This window comes from Pseudochaenichthys georgianus, chromosome 4 (genome assembly GCF_902827115.2).
Source record: "Pseudochaenichthys georgianus chromosome 4, fPseGeo1.2, whole genome shotgun sequence".
NCBI classification, from domain to species: Eukaryota; Metazoa; Chordata; class Actinopteri; order Perciformes; family Channichthyidae; genus Pseudochaenichthys; species Pseudochaenichthys georgianus.
The window spans coordinates 4,344,294-4,367,808 of NC_047506.1; the positions used below are offsets into that span (position 1 = coordinate 4,344,294).

Here is a 23,515-nt window from a genome sequence, read left to right on the forward strand (position 1 = left end):
TACTGCAACAATCCCCACACGCATATACCCGCGATAGTTAAAATGAAGGCTTGATAATCAGCTCACGGCATATAGGTGTAAGCAGGGGTAAAGTGCTATTATATAGGTGGTGTGTGGACCTCACATAGGGGGGTCCGGGGGCATGCCCCCCCGGGAAGATTTATTTCTAAATATTGAAGTTAAAAGCATCAATCTGGTGCACGTTGAGAGCAACATGAAGAGATCTATGGATACATCTCTCAACACCCATATGAAACAGAACTGTAAACAGATTTACTATTTCTTTATGGATATTTTACAAATCACCCTTTTAAACTTTATTCTTTTTTTACTGTCATACAGGATTTCATAGCTGTTTTTCATTTATTCTCTTATTTTTTTATAACTATAATGATCATATAAACGTGTGCCTCGGAAATATTTGTTTACATTAATGGTGACCAAAACGTTTGAGACCCACTGAGATAACACTTTGGTGTTGAAAAAACTCCTTATATCTCTTAGCTTCTGGTGCTAGCGAGCTACGCTAACAACAATGATCTGCGGTACCGGTGCGCTCTCTCACTCGCGCACACAAAATGGCTCCTTGCACACACGCACGCTTTAATGAAACACAGAGACCCAGACGTAACAGTACTGCATCATATTATTTACGAATCAATTTTTCAAATGATGATTTTTTTTTTTGCTTTTTTTTAATAACCATTTTTCCTCCTGGTCTCTCGTGCCCCCCCTGGCATGCCTCTGCGCCCCCCCACTTAAATTATAATATGACTATTTTTAGCGATTTCAATCAATGATAGATGTTCAAAGGGGTCATTATCATCATAGCTGTGTCTTAAACACAACCTGTGTGCTTCCGTTTCTACGAACATCACCAGCCAGCAGAACTAGTCGTTAATGAACACACCCCTGACTACCTGGCAGATTATAAACACTCATCCGACAGATTCTTGACAGCGTAATCTGTTCCATAACGGTTGCTTTTGTCATGAGCTGTGGTTAGAGAGTGTAATTATTTATCTGTAAAAGTTTCGTGCTCAGAACAGCTTGTGGGAGAGGTTGATCAAAGCCTTGAAACCTGAACCAGGACGCTGTGGTATCGAAACTGGAAGACGCTCGTGTTCCCGACCGTGTCCTTAACCTCATCCCTCATTTATTGTTTATGCTGCTCGCTAGTTCTCAGTACCAGAGTTTGGCAAGAAGGCGACGCTCCAGGTGATTTGTAACTCGAGGTGTAACATTGAACGGCTGCCAGTAGAGCCGATCACACCGTCTCCACCAACAGATCCAGGTGACTCGTGTTCACTGAAGGGCTCCATTTGTCCAGGTTGGTGCGGCTAAATGGCGCTCACGGTTATTCTGCAAATGGGTTTTTTGGAGACTTTTCCTCCCTGAAATGGTTTAAGGGTGAGAACCTTGTCCTCTGATTCTGAGAGGATGACAGTAGGCAAATTGGACAAACATCTCGCCTATATGGAAAATTAGGGGGGATTTTACGCTATTTTATTTTTGATCATTGAATGGTTTCAGTTGAAGAGGGAGTGAAGGCGCAGCTCAGCGTACGGTGGGTCTTTTTGACCATGAAGTGGAAAGACAAGTTGTTTTGTTTATTTTATTTCTGTTGAGGTCCATTAAGTGAGTTTTATATTGTTCTGCCACTCGCGGGGGGTTTAGGCACACAGCTGCATGAATATAATCAAAGGTCTTCCTCAGATCCATTTGTCAATATCTGTCCACATTTTTTATTCGAGAAAGTATTATATTCATGAAGAAAAATAAGCATTAGAAGTTGAAAAATGCAATAGTTTTTCTTCTTTTAGGACAAGACAACTAATTGCACTGCCGTAAGGTCCTAGATGAACTCATATTTAAGTGTTCAATAAATAAAGCATTAATATGCATCGATCAGTGAAAGGTAAGAGGACGTTCAATCAGCCAACGTCCCATTATCTTTAACTGAATACTGTAATTGAGAACAGGACAAATGCATAAGTGAGACAACACGATAAAGGAAATACTTATTGTAGTATCCACACAATAATCATTAAGCTAATGATATATCTTTATTCAGATTTCCAGTGTTGTGTTTCACTCAAGCTAGGCGTCAACATTAAAAGTATGTGTGGATCCAGACATTCTTTGCTCAGTATTGGCCTGATCTGAATTGTTGACGAGCAGAATGGACATAGCAATGAAGACACACACTTGCACACACTTGTACATACAAACACACCCACAGGCATTTGAGTGTACAGAGAAGCAGCAGTAGCCACAGGGGTTAGGGACTCTGGCCAAGGGCGCTGTACAAAAGAAGTTTGAAGTGGGACAGACAGACAGACAGGGAGGGAGGGAGGGTGGATTCTGGTCGGCTAAATCAAAGCAGGTTGAGAGGAGAAGAGAGAGAAGGGGGAGGAGGCAGGGAGGGAGGGTTGGACTCCACAGCCAGTCCAAATCCCACATTCAAAGGCATTCAGGAACATTCCTGCACATCCAACACACCAGACAGTAATGCAAAAAGAGTAGCTGGCTGGAAAGTTGAATCTGCCCCGGCTCGACTTTTGCCAAAACTTGGTGTAAAGTCATCTGGCAACACACTGAGCAAATACATGTGCACATTCCTGGTAAATGACTGGTGGGAAAACGGTAAATCTACCCTTTACGGTCAGCCCACCAGACAGAGAAACGACAAGCTCTGAGGTTATTTCTGTGATAACATCAGGGTGGTAAACGTCCAGTTAGATGCAGTGTCTGTGCATACGAGTGTTAATGAAGCATTCGTTATCAGGCAACTTTTTTTCTCCGATTCGTGGATTGTTACTTAGTTGATTTATATGTTAAACTGTGTCCCATTTAGTTGTGCATGCCATATAAATAACCATATCATTTCTTTAAAATGTCTATAAAAACAAAAAGTGGTAAAATCTTGCTTCACAGTTTTATAAACCGATGTGTTTTGACATCCTTCAAACTCAACCGGAATCGTATTTCATAATCTCACCTGTACCTGCAGATCCTTGAATCTTTAAAAACACTTCTGATGGACACCGACTACTTTTTATGGTTTCTATGTTAGTTTTTTAGGACAGAGTTGTCATTAACTGAAACAAGATATGCTCTTTTTCCAGCCTGTAATACGACATTTAAAAGAAAGTAGGAATATTGTTGGGAGTACATATGTAGATTCCTTGCCAAGATAAATGACTGTTCAGATTGTATATGACGAGTATAAAGAAGACGCCTGTAATGTTGCTCATGATCCAGTGGCTTTCTGTAATAAAGATAACGTTTAATTAGCTGAAAAAGTAGTGGAAGACCTTTTGGAAGTGGACACAATCCAGATGCACTTCAGAAACACTGTTAAAGAAACTCTTGTTTTATCCATTACTGCACATTTTTCGAAACATAAGCTTCCTCCAATGAGATATGATGATGTTGTGATGATTTGAGGGGAGCCAATGAAAACGCTTGACATACGTTTTGATTGTGTGTAGGGATGCACGATAATTATCGGCCCGATAATTATCGGTCCGATATTAGGAATTATGACGTCATCCCGATAAACCGATAACAGTATTAATAGCCCCGATAATATACAATATTTTTTTTGGGTAAAAAAAAAGAAAAAAATACTGCGGTGTGGGTGGATTGGGATGAGGGGCGCTTGTTTTTCACTCGGCTCCTCCCGTTTTGCCAGTACTGTGGTGTTAGTGGTTTAGGAAGAGGGGAGTTCTTCACAAATCCAGCGCTCTCTAATACTTCGAACCTGATCAGTCACCTGAAACATCGCCATCGCTACGATGGTGTGTTAAAAGCGTACGAAGACAATAATACAATACAGTGTGTGTGTGTGTGTGTATGTGTGTGTGTGTGTGTGTGTGTGTGTGTGTGTGTGTGTGTGTGTGTGTGTGTGTGTGTGTGTGTGTGTGTGTGTGTGTGTGTGTGTGTGTGTGTGTGTGTGTGTGTGTGTGTGTGTGTGTGTGTGTGTGTGTGTGTGTGTGTGTGTGTGTGTGTGTGTGTGTGTGTGTGTGTGTGTGTGTGTGTGTGTGTGTGTGTGTGTGTGTGTGTGTGTGTGTGTGTGTGTGTGTGTGTGTGTGTGTGTGTGTGTGTGTGTGTGCGCGCGCGCGCGTTGGAGCTATGTGCAACTCAAGGCATATGCTCGAACCGGAGCAGCCTGGACGCTGCAATCATGTTGCTGAGTGTGCTGACTTCTCCTACAATGTCCCGCTGTCTGCTTCCTGCATAAAGTCAAGTGCTCGGCGCAGTTGTGTGGATAGAGCGCTCCTCTGTTTTCATTTAAACAGCTCCTTATATCCGTTAGCGCAGCTAGCTAGCACCAGATGCTAACAACAACAATGCACTAAGGTCTCTCTCTTGCTCGCTCGGACCACACGTACACACACCCTCCCGGTCCTCCCGATGGTCAGTCGGAGCCTGCCGGTGAGCGTGGAAGTGTGGTCTGCCACAAGCGGGCGGCAGGAGCGGGGCTGTCAGCATCAGCTTGTAGATGGTGTTTTAAACTCGATGCGCTCTGAAGCTACGGGGCGGCCGTGGAAAAAAAATACACATGCGTTAATCGCGTTAAAATAATTAGTGGCGTAATTTTTATTTTTATTATCGGTATCGGTCTTGAGAAGCAGGACGGTATCGGTTTCAAAAAACCAATATCGTGCATCCCTAATTGTGTGAACATGTCCGTGTTTTTTGACGTTTTATAATTATGTAAATTCCTTTACTATTTGGCGTCTCTTTTTTTTGTACCCACCTGTGGTACTGGGTCTGGAGGAACTGGAACTCCTCCTTGATGCGGTCCAGGGTCTCTGGGTAGGTGAGCTTCAGGGCCTGGGGCTGCCCCGACGCTGCTGCCGCTGCTGCTGCGGCGGCGGCCACCACTGAGGCCGAGGACCCCGGGGGTGGCTGGAGAGGTGCCTGAGATTGGAAAAGCATAGCCAACTTAAGGGGTTTAATAACATGTTTAAAAAGTACAGAATAGTTATGACACTTTTCACATCAGATTTCAAAATGGTGTCAATGGCTGAATAATCTCTGTAATATGAATAAGATGCTCTATATACACTTTATACATTACATATAACAAGGTCAACGGTATACATCTGAATATCTTAAGTGGGCATAGTCCAATGTTTTTACATATTTTGCTTACATTAGCTACTTAAAAAGCTGACAAACATAAAATTAAATACATTTGTCTGTGGGGACGTTACAGAAAGTTAGTAGACATTAGCAAAAAGATTGACACAGCTCGACTAATGTTTACCGCGCTTTGTTGCCAGATCTCGCAAGAGCGGGTTGCAGAGACAAATCCAACCGGTTGGTAAATTGACACTAAAATGGCATTTTTCAGACATGCAGATTGCTTGGAAAATAAATGGCGTGTAAAAATGTGTCCGGTAATCGCTTTGGTGACGGTGTAGAGAAAGCTGTCATAATCTGTGTGCTCGTTTACCTCACTTAAAGAGGCATGACAGTGGCAAAAACCCACGTGGTACAGATACAAGAGAATGATTCTTAGTGCGTCATCTCCTTTCTAAACAGTCTGTTATTTAGTTTGAACTTCAGCTGCTTTTACAAAGAACACCACAAACAATCATTGGGAGCAAAAGCACCACGTTTGTGCGTTTCTTCCAGCGTGTTTGTGTCCAACTGTTGCGAGTTACAGACGCCGTCATCGCAGCAGAGCCAGATGTGAACGGGTCACCAAGACTAGGACAGCTTTTTAACAAAATGAGCACTCTTTGTTCAATTGCAAGTCTGAGTAGAAGAAAGACAGAAAGAAAGAAATGGGTGGGAGGAAAGTGGAGAGCCCATCATAGCCGAAGACCCCTCCCAACCCTGTGCTTAGTCTCCCATCTCTGCAGGGTTCAGAGCAATTAGGAGACTACAACCATAGGGGTAATGCTGCAGGACAGGCGGACAAAAGAGGGCTGAGAGCTAGGACTACGAGGGGGGGTCGGTCCGTCTGTCAGTCTTTTTGGCTCTCTGTCAAAATAACAGAGGCCAGGGACAGCCGGTTCACAGGCTCCACTGTGGTCAAGTACAGCGAGGAGGTTAAGTGAGAGACACGTACGGTCATTTTCAGGGAAGAACAGACTTTTAATACGTCCGTTAGTTTATTAGAGGGCCGAGTCGTCATTAACTCAAACACAAAATGCTCTTTTTCCTTTGGTGGGGATGGTCGAAGGAAGGAAGGAAGGAGGGAAGGAGGGAGGATTCTAGGAGGACAGGTTTAGACTCATTGCCAAGTAGGATTTCTAGGTCTTCAATCGCAAAACATATCGAAGAAAAAGCCAGTAATGTGGAATTTTCTGAGGCTTTTTGGAATGCGGGTCAAGCCGAGTTCATAGATTTGTAACGTTTGTCGAAAAGTTATACAAGAGCTTTTGGAGGAGGGTACCACCACCACCACCTGTAGTACCATTTCCCTGGGAGGGCAAACCATTTCCCTCTAATGTGCATCGTGAACTAGTGGTTGTGTAGCTTCATTAGACACCGTCTGACCCACTGGGGTTTGTTGGTTTATGACGTGCGCAACTTTCATGTGTAACTTGGAATAAATGAGTAGCGCTTATCATTTCTTTAGTCGTTTCTCCTTGCCGGTATGTTCATTACAACATTTGCCAAAAAGAACCATTATGAAAACTAAGGCCAAACACAACCGACAGTGAAACATTTACATATTACAATTTTTGGTTCCTTTTTAAAAGTATTTATTTCCTTTCCCACATAGGTCAGGGATTTTTTTCTTTTCCGATTGTGTTGCTTTCCCTTTATGCCATTTACTTTACAGTAGGGATGATCCGATCGATCGGTCACCGATTTTAAACATCACTTTAAATGGAAGATTTAAAGTGATGTTTAAATCTTCCATTTAGGCCCCGCCCATTCGATCGGATCGGCCGATACAGATTCCGGCCCCGAAATTAGTGATCGGAGCATCCCTGCTTTACAGTACACCGTCACAAAAGGAGGTTTGCTTTAAATATAATCCACTTTTCCATCTGAGCGACAGACCCTACATGGCTCAATGACAGTCAGAATTAAAAGTGGGCAGAATGACAGCCATCATTATTAATCAGAGTTGTTTCAAACACGCACATCTCACATCAGTGATGCCTGTCACACATTAATGGTGTTTAATTAACCATTTAATCACAACATCACTCAAATGCCAAAGAGTGTGCACGGGGAGTGTGTGTATGAAAGAGGCGTCTGCTGCATGTTAACATAACAAGAGCAGAGTTTGTGCTAGGACACATGCATGTCCCCGTGTGCGTCGTGAAGACAAGGTGAGGAGAAAGAGACAAGGGAATAAAACAGAGGAAGGTGTCTTGGCAGGCTAGACATTATCAGAAGAGAGGAGAGAAAATACTGAGGGAGGAGGAGGAGAGTGAGACGAAGACGAATTGATTGAAGAGTTTGAAGGAAAACAGATAAGACTATTGAAAGATAATATGAGGGAGATCAGCCAGTGAGAAAGTCAACATTACAAGAGGTGAGCAGGAGAAACAGAATGCGTTTTGAAAAGGAGATGGAAATAAGAGAAAAGGGAAAAAGAGCAAGGAAATAAAAGAAAACCGCAGATAGAGGGGCTGTGGCCTCATTGTTCCTCTTTCTAACAAGCTGCTCTCAATCTCCACACACACACACACGGGGAAGAGCACCGAGGCCATTTTACAAGAGGATGGAATCAGAAAAAAGAGGAGACTATTCTTCACTCTCCGTTTTATCCCGTGTTCATTTTTCCTTAAACGTCAACTAGGACAGTGGAAAGGAGACCGATGTTGGTTCCATTATTTTTCATCTTTAAAAAAGGTAAAATCGTGTTTGTTTTTTTGCAAACCACCGTTAGGACACCACTGCTGGCTCACCCTCACTCCAGACTGCTGGGTAGGTTTGTTGTTATGATGATTCATGCCAGACTGGACGGGCAAGACAGATGCTGTTTCGGAAACCAAGCATACATAACCTCTTTAGTCACGTTTCTTTTGAAGCATTTAGTTAGTCTGTCCAGACTCCAGATCAAGCAAGCAGCTGAGCATGCATTAAAGTGAGAGGTCAGGTCATGGCTCTGACCCGCTGACCTCTGGGAATGGATCTAGGCTGGAGGGAGCCTCACCCGATAATCCCACCCTCGGTTATTCCCTCCCTCTTGGCCGAGTCGTGGCTCGAAGCAAACAAGAGACACGCCGTCTGCCCTTGAACAAAGCTTACATAGACTGACATCGCTGTTACACAATTACAGACGGGATCTTTCTGTGGCACGGACAATCCCAAAGTCAGGTTCTGTAATAGCGGAGAAGGATTGCACGAGGGCAGGAGAGCTTTTCAGATCATCCGATTACTCATCTGTTTGGATGAACTGGTGAGGAGGCGTTCACAGGCTCTGTTCTGTGTCAGAAAGTCAGCTTTAGGCTAACGTGAGGGGATCAAAAGCCACCTATTGCACAAGCAGAATGTGGAGAAATACGACCCTGTCACATCTGATGCATGGGCACGCACTCACACGTTCACACTAATCTCTCTCTTAGCCCTGGAAGGCCTAAGTCAATTGTAATGATTAAATGAGGACCTGATGATGAGGGGATGAGTCATCCATGGGAGTCATTTCCATCACATCTCTTCATTGGGATAGGATAGCGAACAATCCAATAAGGATGGTTTATGCTAACTGGGGGAGAAGCTCCAGTCACAGCACCGCGCTAGCAACATAAAAGACCAGGGTATGTTCTGCGCATTCAGGGTGACATGCAACAAATCCCATGACAGCAGTCGTACAGAGAGTTGTGATGGCCGCAAGAATTGAGCAGAAAAACTGCACCCCTCGATAATTCCTGACGCGAAGTGGACGTCAACAGTGTTGCATTCCCTGGATTAAATCATTCCCGTTTTCATTTGAGTAACCACTAATTACACCGCAAGCATCAAACCACTATGACCTCACATCCTTGCTCTAAAATCCTTTCCCCCACCCTCGACAAAACATGTGCACACAGACGAGACTACACGCCCACACATGCCCACTACAAACACTAAGTGGATTTCTTGCACGATGCAGTTCTCCACAAGTATTTACAAGCACACATGTACTTTATTGTATTCGCACATGACTACGTCAGATAAGGAATGGGAAGACGTGTCTCCGTCCTCACTAGCCACGCTGACCCAGAGTGATATATAATCTACTAATGGAGCTGAAATGGGGCCATCAATGCCATTATGTGGCGGTGTGGCCGTAAGGATATTAGGTTCACTTAAAAAGAACACTTCTCTGTCTTCGTCATATGTCCGCAGGGAATAAGAAGAGGAATGGATTTCTCTTGGATGACCTCTCTCACATTCTCCTTGACTTCTTTGGCAATTTCCCCCACGATGTAGCGCCAGGGAGAAACGATAAGATGCGTCCAAGTTCTTTATAGACTTGTCTCCAGTTTGTTAGGAGTTTTAGCCACATTCTTGTTTTTATCCGTCATATTGTCGAAACCTGAACACCGATTGTGCTAATCGGAGAATGTAGCTTATACAGAAATCACACGGCTAGCTAAAAAAACTAAACGAAGAGGAGACATAACAGCTCTCTCTCACTGTTCTTTGACACATGATGCTTTAAGATAAATGCTAATGTCCACATGCTAACAGGATACATTGCTAAGCAGGTATAATGTAAACGTTTCATATCATCTTGATTTAGTGTGTTAGCATGCTAAGCATTGCCAATTCAAATCAAGTACAGCTGAGGCTGAAGGGAATGTCTGTCTAACTCCTACTAGTTTTTAGTTTTAAACCTAATTTTATACTGATTTAAAGATGGCAACATTAACCCAATAATGGCAGAAGCTAAATGAACATAGGACAAGTTATTTGAAATAGTTTTGAGGGAACACGAATGACTGAAGCAATTTATAGCAATCCAGCAAAGAGCCGTAAGACACAAATACAAAAGAAAGTGGGTCGGATTCATCACCCGAGATCACAACGAAATAACAAATTAATGGAGTAAATAATATGTCTGACCAACAACATTATCTCTTCACACAACCAGCCATGTCTTTTTTCTCGGACATGATCCGACAATAAAGTATCATTATCATTATCAATAAAGTATCATAATTGTACATTATGGGGCGGGTGGCGCAGTGGTCTGTGCATCTGATCATCAGATCAAGGGGGGTGCTGGGGAACTCCAGTGTCCTTGGGCAAGACACTTCATCCGGATTTGCTCCTGTGGGTATTGTCCACAGTACATGTATGATACTAATGTGTACTTGTAAAAGCGCCTCGATTACTTTGAGGCGTGAAGATGGACGGTGTGGCGCAGTGCGCTGTGCAATGATCATCAGATCAAGGGGTGAAACCCGCCGCTGCTGCGTCTGTAAAGCCGTTGTGTCCTTGGACAAGACCCTTCACCTGAACTTGCTCCTGTGGGTATTGTCCACAGTACATGACCATTGCATGTATGATAGTGTAATGTGTGTATATGTAAAGCGCTTTGAGCATCTGGAAAAGCGCTATAATAAATGTAAGGAATTATTATTAATTATTATCAGATGTTAAAGGTGGGGTAGGTAAGTTTGAGAAACCGGCTCGAGATACACTTTGTTATATTCCATGGAATGCTCTTAACATCCCGATAGCAATGAATATCTTAAGTGCTTTGACAAAAAATCCATAAGAAAATATCATCTGTGGAAGCCGTGGCGCTGTAAAAAGCACGCCCAATCATCTGAGCCGGCCCGGCTAAAGTAACTGGATGGCCTACCTGCCTGCCAGCCTTCCATCTGTGCACACACTTATCTCGTGCCCTCATTGGTCATGTGCGCGTTCGTGTGTGTTGGAGGAGAGGCTCTGTGAGGAAGTGGCAGATTTTTTCCAGCTGTGTATTTTCAAATTCTAGCGATCTTGAGCTGGTTTCTCCAAAATTACCTACCCCACCTTTAATCTATTTTGCAGTTTAAGCAGAAACATTAACCTGCTGAAATGTCATCATAATCTCTGTGCACAGAAAAACAAAACTAGTTTGAATGCATAATATATCAATTAATCCAATATCTGATGAGATATTTCCGTCTGGAGCCGGACCGATTCGTTGCCATCTCTAGAGCCATAGCTGAGAAAAGTGTCCTGCCAAATGTTTGGATTACAGTTTCTTATTTGTTTAATCGGAGCTCTGTCTGTCTCTGGGAGCAGGGAAGATGCTGTGCTGCTGCTGCCTCCCTTCGTATAGCCCGGCCCATTAGTCAGGCCACTAATTACACTGCTTACCCACACAGTCGATCATCAGAGTAAACACCCACCATGCTCCCTCTCTTTCCCTCTCATCTCACCAAGGACGCAGTGACAGTGGGTCTAACCCAGAATAGTATTCCTGAATGTGTGTATCCCTGTGTTTCCTCCCACACACACACATTCCCATCTCTCGGGGCCACGAAACATGTCAATACACCGTCCTTCCTCCAGAGTGTCTGATGCGAAAGCCTCTTATACTAAAGATTATTCAAACACGACTGTCATCTTTCAGCTGATTTGCATTGTTAACGCAGGGACGTGAAGACACAGGTTTATTGCTGCCCCCCCCCCCCCAGCTTTCATCAAGTGGCTATCTGCGTGGCTGCTTGGAGAAACGCACTAGTAATCTCTCAATGATTCCTGCACTTAGTGGGGCTGCCAGGCACCTGTTTCATTAGCGCCACACATCTTTCTCTCTCGGTTTTCTCCCCCCTCCGCATCCTCATTCCTCTCTCCTTCCTCCCGCAAGCCTCGTTATTCAAATTTCCCTGCTGTCAGCCCACATTAGCGGCGCGCCACAGTTTGCTTGTCAGCTGGCTTAATTGCTGGAGGTGCCTTCTTTTATTAGGTAACCCCCTCAGCTCGTTTGTTCCTTCCACAGAGACGCACCTCCACAACAGCTTGTGTAAACCTGAGATCCCTTCAGCCTCTTTTCCTTCCTTTTCTCCCCCTCTCTAGCTCCCTCTCTTTCCATCTAATCGGTGGCTGAGCTGAGCAGGCGCACTCCTGATCGATAGCCACACTCTCACCACTGGACAACAGTGATGGTGATAAAGAGCTAAAAGCATGATAGGAGGGGAGGCTTGCTTTGTGCTAGCTCTGAGGACAAGGAAAGGGCCTCAACTCCAATGTACTCTCCTACCTTACCTATATGTACTGACTACTTTAAAGGATTGTGATGATAGAAACTAGGGCTGCACGATATTGGAAAAAACTGACATTGCGATATTTTATTCCCCTGCATGCGATATATATTGCGATATGAAAAAATACAGGAATTGAAGAAAAGACAGTTTTTTTTGTCCGCAAACCATCCTTTCTTGAACTTTAGTGCTATACAATTGGTATTTTTAACAATTTTTAACCGGATGAAGGATTTTAGTCATGGACTTCCGGATCTTAAGTTTTCAGAGCAACAAGCTGAGCTAGCTTGGTTATCCTGCTGTGATCTGATCAAGAATGATTGTGATTGACGGTTTGCTGTGCATGCAGAGCCTGTCACTCACTCAAGTACCCCAGACATGAGCCGCACGAGTTTTCCTTTTGTAGCAAGCAGCAAAATAATTGTAACATGACGTGTTTGCCTATTTAATATCGCACATTCTTAAAAAAAATTAAAATGAAAAAATGGCACGTCCTGCGATGTCAATATCGCGCACAACGCGATTATCGTCAAGACCCGATATATCGTGCAGCCCTAATAGAAACATATGAAGATTCAGACCAGTAGAAAAAATGTGGAACAAACTTCCTGAACATCTGAGGTCTGCAGCAACCCTGGGTTATTTTTAAATCCAGGTTAAAAAACGTTCTCTTTACTGCTGCTTTTCCAGGTCATTTAACAATATTTTTTTATTATACTTCAGCACATCTTGCAGCTTCATCTGTGAGAAAAATGAACTACTTAAACTAGGTTTGTTGTCACCGAAAAATATGTTTTTTTTTTTTAAAGTAAAGACTCCAACTCATATGATTAATGACAGATTTGAGGCACTGGCAGAAGCCACAACTTTCTTTTGGGTGCACTTCTGTTTTTGATATGGCCTAATCAATGAGGAGTACAATGACATGATTTAAATAATTTTGTTAAGAATTTGTAGTTTTGCAAAAATGTCAGATAATGCTGTTTTCAATCTATCAAATACGGGAATTTCCTGCTTTTCTCTGTGTTATATTAAACTGAATCTCTTTGGGTTTTGGACTCACAAAACATTTATAGACATTAGCTTGAGAACCTGGGCTAACATTTTCCCACAATTTAATGATTTTATAAACAAAAAACTATTAATCGAGAAAAGAATATATTAAAGTAAGATGCATGCTTAATATAGCATGACATATGGCAACACCACGACATTCAATGTGATGTATGGATTGATGCTAGGTGTGGTTTTGGAATCATTTGACAGCCTAGGTGACAAACACACTTCTATAAATCTAGAAAATGTCAAACGTGTCAACGGGTACTTTTTGATCAAAACAAGCAACAACCCTGACATATAAAAACTGTTTGCCAAGAAAGTCCTTTGGGACAAAAACAGTCAGACAATCTGCCATAAACAAATCCAGTTGGTTTAATCCAACTTATTTGGAAGAAAAGATAGCGAAGTACAGTGTGTGCAGCAACTCAACCCACTAACGAATGTTTACAATGGAAATATTTGGTAGCATCGAAATTAGTGGGTAAGATAATATGACAAACATTAGAAACTTGTCCGATCATTGCCCTGATAGATTATGAAACTTTATAAATGATGTACCTAAACTGTAACCACGGTTCACCCACAATAGTAGCCTCTTAACAAACCCCTCCCCCGGCCTAGGGCATTGTTCGGGATAAAAGGGTTGGTAGAGGGCTTCTTGTAATAATATGACCAATCATAAATGTGACATTTGAGAGGTCTGGGTGCCGTTAATAACTCACTTATAAATATATTATGTGCCAGAGATGTGAAGTCTACTTTGGCAGCAGATCATTAGAACTACTTTCCCCCATAAACAAAAAAAGGGCCACATTTTGGTGAGTTATAACAAATGTGCTGCAAATGCCACCATTTTGTCCCATGCACTTAATGCGAGTAATGCATTTGTTGCTTTATTTAAAGTGAGTCAAATGCGTTTTTGCCAACATGCCGAGTATCATAACAGGCCCTGAAATGTCCTCGTCTTATCTGATGTTTTGCATTCTTGTCCACTTCTGTTTTTACAGCACAGCCGCGTATGTGTCACAGTAGCAGATCTCAAAGGACCGTAACTATGTAAGACAGCTAGCCATTCTGAGGTTTCTATGCATGTTTCTGAACTGGTTGACTCCACAGCGCCATCACATATTTCACATCATTTGAATTTAGTCTCTGATGAGAGGAAGTTAAAAGAGGCCCTATTGTGCTTTTTGGGTTATCCCTTTCCTGTAGCGAGTTAAACACTGTAGGTTTGTGTGCATTTAAAATAGTCTGCAACGGCTAAAATCCCAAAGTTCAGAGTTCCCCCCCCCCGCCTGAAACGCAGCCATTGGACTCCTTTGTTTACTTCTGTAACATAGTGACGTCACGGTGTAACACGCTTGCTTCTACTGGCTAGCGCTCCAATACATTGACCGTGAGAGGCTAAGGGGCGGGACATCTCTGGGTGGTTAACCAATTACAAAAGAGCCTGCCAGATAACCAATCAGAGCAGACTGGGCTCTGGTGTCAGACAGAGGGTGGAAAGAGGTGCTGCAGCACAGTATGAGAATAATAAAGAGCTTTTTGACTATTAAAGCATGTAAACAAGTCACAGTAGAGACACCAAATACAAGCATGAACCTGAAAATGAGCATCATAGGGCCCCTTTAAGATAAGGCATGTTCTGCATTTACTTAGGACACTCGCAAGCTATAACCTGGATGTTAACTTATGGCAGAACATCCACAGTGCGTCTTGTTCAGTATCTGAAAATACATTTTAAGTGTGCAATTAATGGAGCAACATTTTCAATAACAATTTAATTCAAATGCATTTGTAAATATGGGTCACCACACGTATACCAATATGGGTCACTCCCTTCACAGCAGACCGGCATGCAGTGATGACAGGTCACTACCAGTCTAGCATTTCTGAGATTAAACCGTTTGCCGGGCTGAGTGGCCCTTCGCTCAGAGGTGCAAACAAGAGCTGCCGATGGTTGGAGACTTTCTGAGGAGGACAGGCTCTCACGTGGAGCGGCTGAGACCTGCAGAGGGCTGAGATGAAGCCGCACCGCCGGCCTAAACATTGAACCCAGACCCGCTGCAGTCTGCTCCTCTCACCGTGGGATGCCTGCCCATACATTAAGATGTGGTTTGGAGCTCTCACAGGAACACAGTGAGGAGAGGCTGGATGAGAGGGATTGGGTTTACAGTGCTAACCACAGACCCACAGTCTACCTCCTGCCCTGCCTTCCTGCCGTCAGCCATATACATACACAGCTGCTGGAGTGTGTGTTTTATCGTATGTGCTGGAACTCACAAGATCCCTTTATTGTTCAGAAGGAAGTTATAATTAAAAAGTTACAATGCTTGATGCAATTTAAGCCACATGCAAACACGTTAAAAAAAAAACCCTGAAAAACAGTGTTGTGGGTTTTCCCCCGCACTAATTAATATGAGAGATGCCTTAATTAAAGTGGCATAAACACACATTCACAAGAAGTTACATCAGTGTGCTTAATCTGGTTTCAATGCATGGGACATGAATGTCAAAACACTGTCAGGGGTGGGGTGCAGGGTGGCATGGCTGAGGGATGTAGATGAGGGTTAGGCAAATGAGCAGGTCTTAATTGATACTTCACACAGCTGGAGGACCAGTGTTTATGTATTTCAGCCTGCTCAAAAGCTCTCCACCTAACTCGACTAAAACAAATTGAAGCCACGCAGCAAGAATTTCGCTATAACCTCCTCTCAAAATACAGATAACATGCCAATTTCTTTATCATTTTTACAGCCACGTTACTAGCCATTATAGAGGACTTTTGGATATCTTTCTAAGGGGAAGCTTCTAGTTGTCAGTGCATCAAATCAGTCAATCTGAGGGCATGACTCACCCTTGATATGAGTGAAAGGCAAAAAATGAAAACAATGAGTGGCACTTGAAAAGGGCAGACCATTGAGTGAAGGTGTCAACAAGCCAAGCTGACTCACTCCCCGCCCCCCCCCCCCCCCCCCAAACACACACACACACACACACACACACACACATCTCTTGAGGAAGGGACAAACAAACACACACTTCATCATCTGGGTCAACTCCACCACACTATGGGGAATCTAAGGAGGCTCCATGTTTCTCTACTGGAGGTGCTGGTGTTAGCCACCAAGGACATGAGATTCACACACAAAAGACACTCAGCAAAAGTTGGACGTTGGACTACTGACAGCAATCTGCTTGACCTTCATAAGGCACATATTACACGGGGCGTTCAAATATAGACAAAGGAGATAATATGTTGTATAATAGCCTATAGAGCATCATAATTCCCCCACAAAGGAGTCCCCGGAAATGCACAGTAAGGATGACAAAGACAAACATTTTCGGTTAGCACTTTCTAACTGAAGCTTTTAAAATCATATACGCACGTTATATTTGATAACGGGTTCATACAATAAGACAATATACTCCTAAAACGTGTGTTAGTAGCGTAGCTTTACTCACCGGTGGTCGGTTCTGAGGAAACATTGTAGCCGCCGACTTGTGTCTCCGTGTGCGGTTTTTTTGTCCTTCTTCTTTCTCGCTTTTCAGGCGGAAAGCTTCGTCGAGAAATACGAGCAGCCGATGTACTATTGTTGGTCTCAGAGAGGCATTTGGCCCGGTTTCAAAGGTAATGGCAAAGCTAGTCTCGGCTTGCTCATTCCTCGCTTTCAAGCCTCCTTTGTTCTGGGTTATATCTCCAACCGCGCACCGTGTAGTGAGGACGGGCAGAGGAGAGCAGGAACACCCGGTCCAAAAACAAGCTCTTTTCTTTCTTCCAAAGTCCTCAACTTCGCGCTTTTACAGCAGAATTACAATATCGCAATTTCCCTCTCCGGTGTATCTTCGCCTTCCGTACAGGCCAGAAGGGGAGGGGGGAAATGTGGTTTGCTTGTGGCTTCGGAGACGGACACACCACCGGCACATTCAATGCAGCCGCAGCCTCTTTTGTCTCGCTGGTTGGCCTGCACTCTTTTCACACAACACTCCCAGTCCCTCACTCCTCTCACTCCCCCCTCTCTGATCCTCAATGGGACATAACATATGAGTAGCTTTCTTTAAGGAGGAGGAGGGGGCTAAAGGCACTGCCCCCAACACAGTTATCAACATTAAAACATTATAAAGCTTTTTTTTTATTTGAAGTTATGAAGACAGCATTTGCACATGTCTTCAAATAGCCTGGTGATATTTGCAAATAACCCTTATCCGTCCTCACTTGGTGTTGAATTGTAACAAGGTTAATTCTCATCCAGCTATGAAATTAAACATCTATACCTACACATTTATCAAATTTAAATATCTAAAAAGTACAACATTTTCTTTCTCAAGAAGAAATACAGAGGAATTGTTCAGTGATTGAATGAAATCTCCACGTGGGGCTCGGCCTCGGCACGGTAAACACTGGTAACATAAGCCAATGAGCGTAGAGAACACCCACGTGGGGCGCGCTGACCGTTCGCTGATTGGACGGTGTAGGCAGCTCAAAGCTCCGCACGTCAATCAAGCAGGCTACAACTGCTGTGTGAGGTTAACCCTTTCCTGGGAACAGGGAGTGATTGAGAGTGTGAGGAGCTGTGTGGTGGCTGTATCGAGATTCAGTGGTTTTCTTTTTTCTCCTCCCCACAAAAACCATCAATGCATTGAGAAATCTTACATTTCCTCCCCAATTCATCCTTGTTGATATAGAAATAAATAGAGTTTTTGCACTAACTTTCTGCAATCGTCCTGCTCATTTTGAGATGTCAAAAATTAATCATGACCACAGGGAGCTGACCAAACAAGAAAAAACAGAATACATCTAAATCTGAGACAGCAGAACCCACCGAAATACAACAGTGATAATGCTGCAACGCTTGCATGGGCATATATTGAATATGCAGCATTGTTGTTACCTGGAAAAGGAGAAGAATTCTGGAGAAGAAGGGAGAAATGATGAAAAAAATTGGTATTCTGGTGGCACGACCCCTTTGGCTGGGCTCATAATTAGAGAGAGAGATATTGAAAAAGCAATTTCTGACAGTGGAAATCACAACCTGCCAGAGGTGGAGTTGGAAAATATAGATGGGTGTGTGTTTGCGTGAGAGTATACATGTGTGTGTGTGTGTGTGTGTGTGTGTGTGTGTGTGTGTGTGTGTGTGTGTGTGTGTGTGTGTGTGTGTGTGTGTGTGTGTGTGTGTGTGTGTGTGTGTGTGTGTGTGTGTGTGTGTGTGTGTGTGTGTGTGTGTGTGTGAGAGAGAGAGAAAGAGACAGAGAGGAAACACAGAGGGGGGAGGGAGGTAGGGAGGAAGAGAATAAAGGATGAAGGACAGCAGGGGGGTGCTGAGAAAGACGAGCCAGTAGGAGAGTTAGAGATTGAACGAGAGGGAGAGTGCACACGGGGGATGAAGAAAAAAAGTGTGTATATGTGTGTGTGCGTGCCTTGTTTATGTGTGTGTGTGTGTGTGTGTGTGTGTGTGTGTGTGTGTGTGTGTGTGTGTGTGTGTGTGTGTGTGTGTGTGTGTGTGTGTGTGTGTTGAGCAGACAAGTGAGGGAATGAAAAAGAGAGAAGGGTGAGGGGAGCAAGTGGGGAGAGTGGAGAGGGAAGGAGAGAAAGAAGGGAGTAGAGAGAGAAAAAAAAAATGTATTGCCATCTTTTCCCATGAATTTTAATGCACAGCGCTGGTCTCCCTCCCGGATTCTGGGATCACATTTATTAGAAGAAGAAAAAAAAAAAGGTCATGAGGAATGCAGTGCTTTGCAGTCTGCTGCTGCATGGGGAGCAGTTTCATGTGTGTGTGCGTGTGCTCGTGTGTGTGTGTGCGCGTGTGTGTGTGTGTGTGTGTGTGTGTGTGTGTGTGTGCTTGCTGGGCGGCGGGGTTGGGTTGAGGCTGAAGGTGGGGATGGGGGTGCACAGGATGTATGAGGCTGCGTTACTGAGGAGAGGCACAATAATATAGATGATATCAAATGATAAGTGAAGGACACACATTATTGCTATTGGCAGGTCAGATGACAGAGTGTGCTTTAGGTGTGTGTGTGTGTGTGTGTGTGTGTGTGTGTGTGTGTGTGTGTGTGTGTGTGTGTGTGTGTGTGTGTGTGTGTGTGTGTGTGTGTGTGTGTGTGTGTGTGTGTGTGTGTGTGTGTGTGTGTGTGTGTGTGTGTGTTGGCTCAGATCCAGTGATTAAATACACCACAGTGCCCTTCTCTCCTCCACAGAGACTCAGAGCCACGGGACATCAAAGTGGCCCCACAATGGGACGGGACACAATGGTCGTAATGTTACAGGAGCTTCTTGGTTCTTAGCTCGGTGGTGAGAGGTTGTAAAGAGACAATTCTGTCAACCGCATGTTTGCAGAATGCAACTAAACAGAAGCATGCTCACCTACACACACGCCTATAGCTCCGAGTGGAAAGTCCCTGAAGGAGTAGCACTGTTTTATAATCACAATTTAAGGCGAGGTAAGGGAACACATACATTAGGCAAATTATCACCAAGGAGGGAGTGGTTTTCAATGAGGTGATGAAAACAAGTTCACTTCCCACGAAGACTTCATTCCTACGTGGTTGCCAACAGCAATTCAAGTGTCAAACTGTGACGTTGATATTAGCACTAAATGATTCCCCAAAAACACCGGACAAGGTCTACTGGACAGATATCCGTTCAGGAACATAAATCTATCATGTATTTTGTTCTGCTCATTGAAAGGCAGCACAATGAGAGCGGTCATTACAATGTTTTGCCGGATCAATAAGCTTCACTTGTCTCCAGCCGTTGCAGGATGTATAATAAAATCCCATCAATACACTTTGAAACTCTGAAAATAGAAAGAAAGAAAATCCAGCAAAAGAATTGCCAGTATTGTGAATTTTGAGTGTTTTTGTAATTCCAGCGATGAATACCAATCTAGATGACCACTTCAGGGTATTTCCACGATGGTTGTACAATAGAGTTTGATTTGAGTATATGTGCACTCGCATCACATCAGGCTTTATTTCCAGACATGCAATTTTGCAACAATCACACCAGTAGGAGACCATCATACACACGGCAGGGTAACCATTCCCTCCAATAGCAGTATTTCCTCTACAGACCACAATGTTGGAGCTACATGCTGCAATTTGAAGGCTGCAACAAAAACCTTTTATTTAACAAAGAAAAACCCAAATGCGCATACGGTTTAAAACACATGTGAATGCAACAGGTTCATAGCTTTTCTTGAAATAAAAAGAAGATAATAACCAACTGATCTTTAAAAGGGCCCTATTGTGCACATTTTCAGGTTTCATATCTGTATTTAGCATCTCGACATGTCTCTCTACTGTGACAAGAGACCAGGAGGGAAAATGGTTATAAAAAAAAAAAAGATACAAAAATAAATAAAAATAAATCATAATTAAAAATTACGTCTGGGTCTCTGTCTTTCATTCGGCTCTGTGTGTGTGTGTGTGTGTGTGTGTGTGTGTGTGTGTGTGTGTGTGTGTGTGTGTGTGTGTGGAACGAGCCATTTTGTGTGCGCGAGCAAGAGAGAGAGCGCACCGGTACTGGAGATCGTTGTTGTTAGCTTCTGGTGCTAGCGAGCTACGCTAACGGATATAAGGAGTTTTTTCAACAACAAAGTGGAGGAGAGTCCTCTCCCGTCAGACTGAGAGGCTCAGTGAGCTAAAGAACTCTCTCAGTGTTATCTCAGTGGGTCTCAAACGTTTTGGTCACCATTAATGTAAACAATTATTTCCGAGGCACACGTTTATATGATCATTATAGTCATAAAAAAATAAGAGAATAAATGAAAAACAGGTATGAAATACTGTATGACAGTAAAACAAGAATAAAGTTTAAAAGGGTGATTTGTAAAATATCCATAAAGGAAAAGTAAATCTGTTTACAGTTCTGTTTCAAATGGGTGTTGAGAGAGGTATCCATAGATCTCTTCATGTTGCTCTCAAAGTGCACCAGATTGATGCTTTTAACTTCAATATTTAGAAATAAATCTTCCCGGGGGAGCATGCCCCCGGACCCCCCTATGTGAGGTCCACACACCACCTATAAAAATAGCACTTGACCCCTGCTTACACCTATATGCCGTGAGCTGATTATCGAGCCTTCATTGTAACTGTCACTGTGCGTGTGGGGATTGTTGCAGTAGAACATTCCACTGTAGCTCCGGTACATTAATGGGAAACCCTAAATGTTTTAGCACCCTCTATCAAACGTCAAGCTACCCCACAGCACCCCCAAAAGAAATCTCTGGCGCCACCACTGAGCCTGACTATTTGTGTTGGGGGGGCCCGACTTTTTTTTCTCCAAAGGGGGGGCCTGACAGAAAAAGTTTGAGAACCACTGCTCTACTGTGACATGTCTCCATGCTTTACTGTCAAAAAGCTCTTTATTTTCCTCATACTGCTGCAGCACCTATTTTCGCCCTCTGTCTGAAACCAGAGCCCAGTCTGCTCTGATTGGTTAGCTGACCGGCTCTGTTGTGATTAGTTAACCGCTTATAGATGTCCCGCCCCTAAGCCTACCACGTACAACTTACTTACACTTCAATAGCATATACATATGGGAGCGATTTGGGATTAAGTATCTTGCCCAGGAACGTTTTAATTATAGGGGATAGGGATCGAACCTCTGACCCTCTGATTGGCAGACACCCAAGCGCCAACACATACCCATGACCCTCACACACATGTCTGAGGAAAATAGGAAATATCCCTGAAATAGGAATCTGTGACCTCTCGCCATGGACTCCCGTTAGCAGCTTTTTCCTTTAGTTCGAAAGTGCACCTCTGTTAAACTGAAAAGCACACACATCTCGACGTCGGGGAGACGGGATGATACTGGAGGAAGGTGCTTTGGTTCAGGTCATAAACTTCTGGTTCTGTGGTGGTATCTCTCCACCCTTCCCGGCCCCCACCACCTCTCGTCAATTTCTCCAGTGCCTATGGGACGGGGTTGAGAATGTCTCGTACCCAGCGTGGCTTTGAGTAACAGGAAGACAAGGCCACAGTGTTGTCCCCCTCCCCTCTTATTCACCTCTCACCGTCACCTCCCTTTGCCCCCACCCCTCATCCCCGTCCCTCATCAGACAAGCTGGGTGTCAGCGCAGAGACGGCACTGTGATTTATTGGTCTCTGCTCCTCAGGGACACCCCCACCCCGCTTTAACACACACACACCACACACACACACACACACACACACACACACACACACACACACACACACACACACACACACACACACACACACACACACACACACACACACACACACACCCACACACACACACACACACACACACACACACACACACACACACACACACACACACACACACACACACACACACACACACACACACACACACACACACACACACACACACAACCCCTCCCTCACAACACCCTCCATTTTACCCATCCCCCCACCACCACCACCACACACACCCCCATCCATCCCCTCCCCTTCTGTCCTCTCCTGCTGTATGGCCCCTGGGGGAAAGAAGGGGTAATGACCCACATCAGCAGCAGCTATGCTCACATGCACACACACACACACACACACACACACACACACACACACACACACACACACACACACACACACACACACACACACACACACACACACACACACACACACACACACACACACACACACACACACACACACACACACACACACACACACACACACACACACACACACACACACACACGTACACACACACTCGCACGCACACACACCTCCTCTCCTCCTTGCAGGCGGATACAAATAAATACCCCCTGTGACACACATTGGAACACGTATGCACTCACAAAACAGACGCTGACACATTTACGCCCACAGGCATGTGTGTGTGGAGACTCAGGAATTCGAACACTGGGCCGTAATGTTGTTGCTCAAAAGTCTCCTCCACTGAAGAGATCAAAAGGGTTGTTAGTTGTTTCTTTTTGTAAATAAGACACTGTTTTCATCATAACCCCGTGTAACCTCAGATAGAGGGAATGTGCACCTCTCCTTTTTCTGTACACTGGCATGTTTTCTTTATAAAGCAGAACAATGGGACGATGTGTGTGACCCTGCAGTGAAGTGGAATAAGATCTTCTTTTCACTCTCCAAATATCTGTAAATGCATCAGCTTTCACAATTTTGCTAGAAAAACCAAATAGCATTGTACCCTCAGAGGTAATTATGAAGCAAGAGCATTTTTTGAAAATAGTTTCCATTGTGTCTTATCACAAAAAGATACCTATATGTGTCAGAGGACTTCATAGATAACATCAATTATGTGGTTTGTCTCCAGTCACCCC

At 43.9% G+C, this 23,515-nt stretch overlaps 1 protein-coding gene across 3 annotated transcripts in view; it reads right to left on the reverse strand.

Annotated features, from left to right (window-relative positions):
* Positions 1 to 17,298, reverse strand: part of tle2a (TLE family member 2, transcriptional corepressor a) — a 49,611-nt gene extending 32,313 nt beyond the window's left edge. Inside the window, exons 1-2 of one of the 3 annotated variants that reach the window (XM_034081374.2) lie at positions 16,692 to 17,298; positions 4,766 to 4,929 (exon numbers count right to left, since the gene is read on the reverse strand). In XM_034081374.2, the coding sequence (XP_033937265.1) occupies positions 4,766 to 4,929; positions 16,692 to 16,715 (188 nt within the window). In that variant the 5' untranslated portion in view covers positions 16,716 to 17,298. Of the gene's footprint in view, positions 1 to 4,765; positions 4,954 to 16,691 lie in introns of all 3 variants that reach the window. The other 2 variants (XM_034081375.2, XM_034081373.2) reach the window with 2 other exon arrangements.
* Positions 17,299 to 23,515: the final 6,217 nt, after the last annotated feature.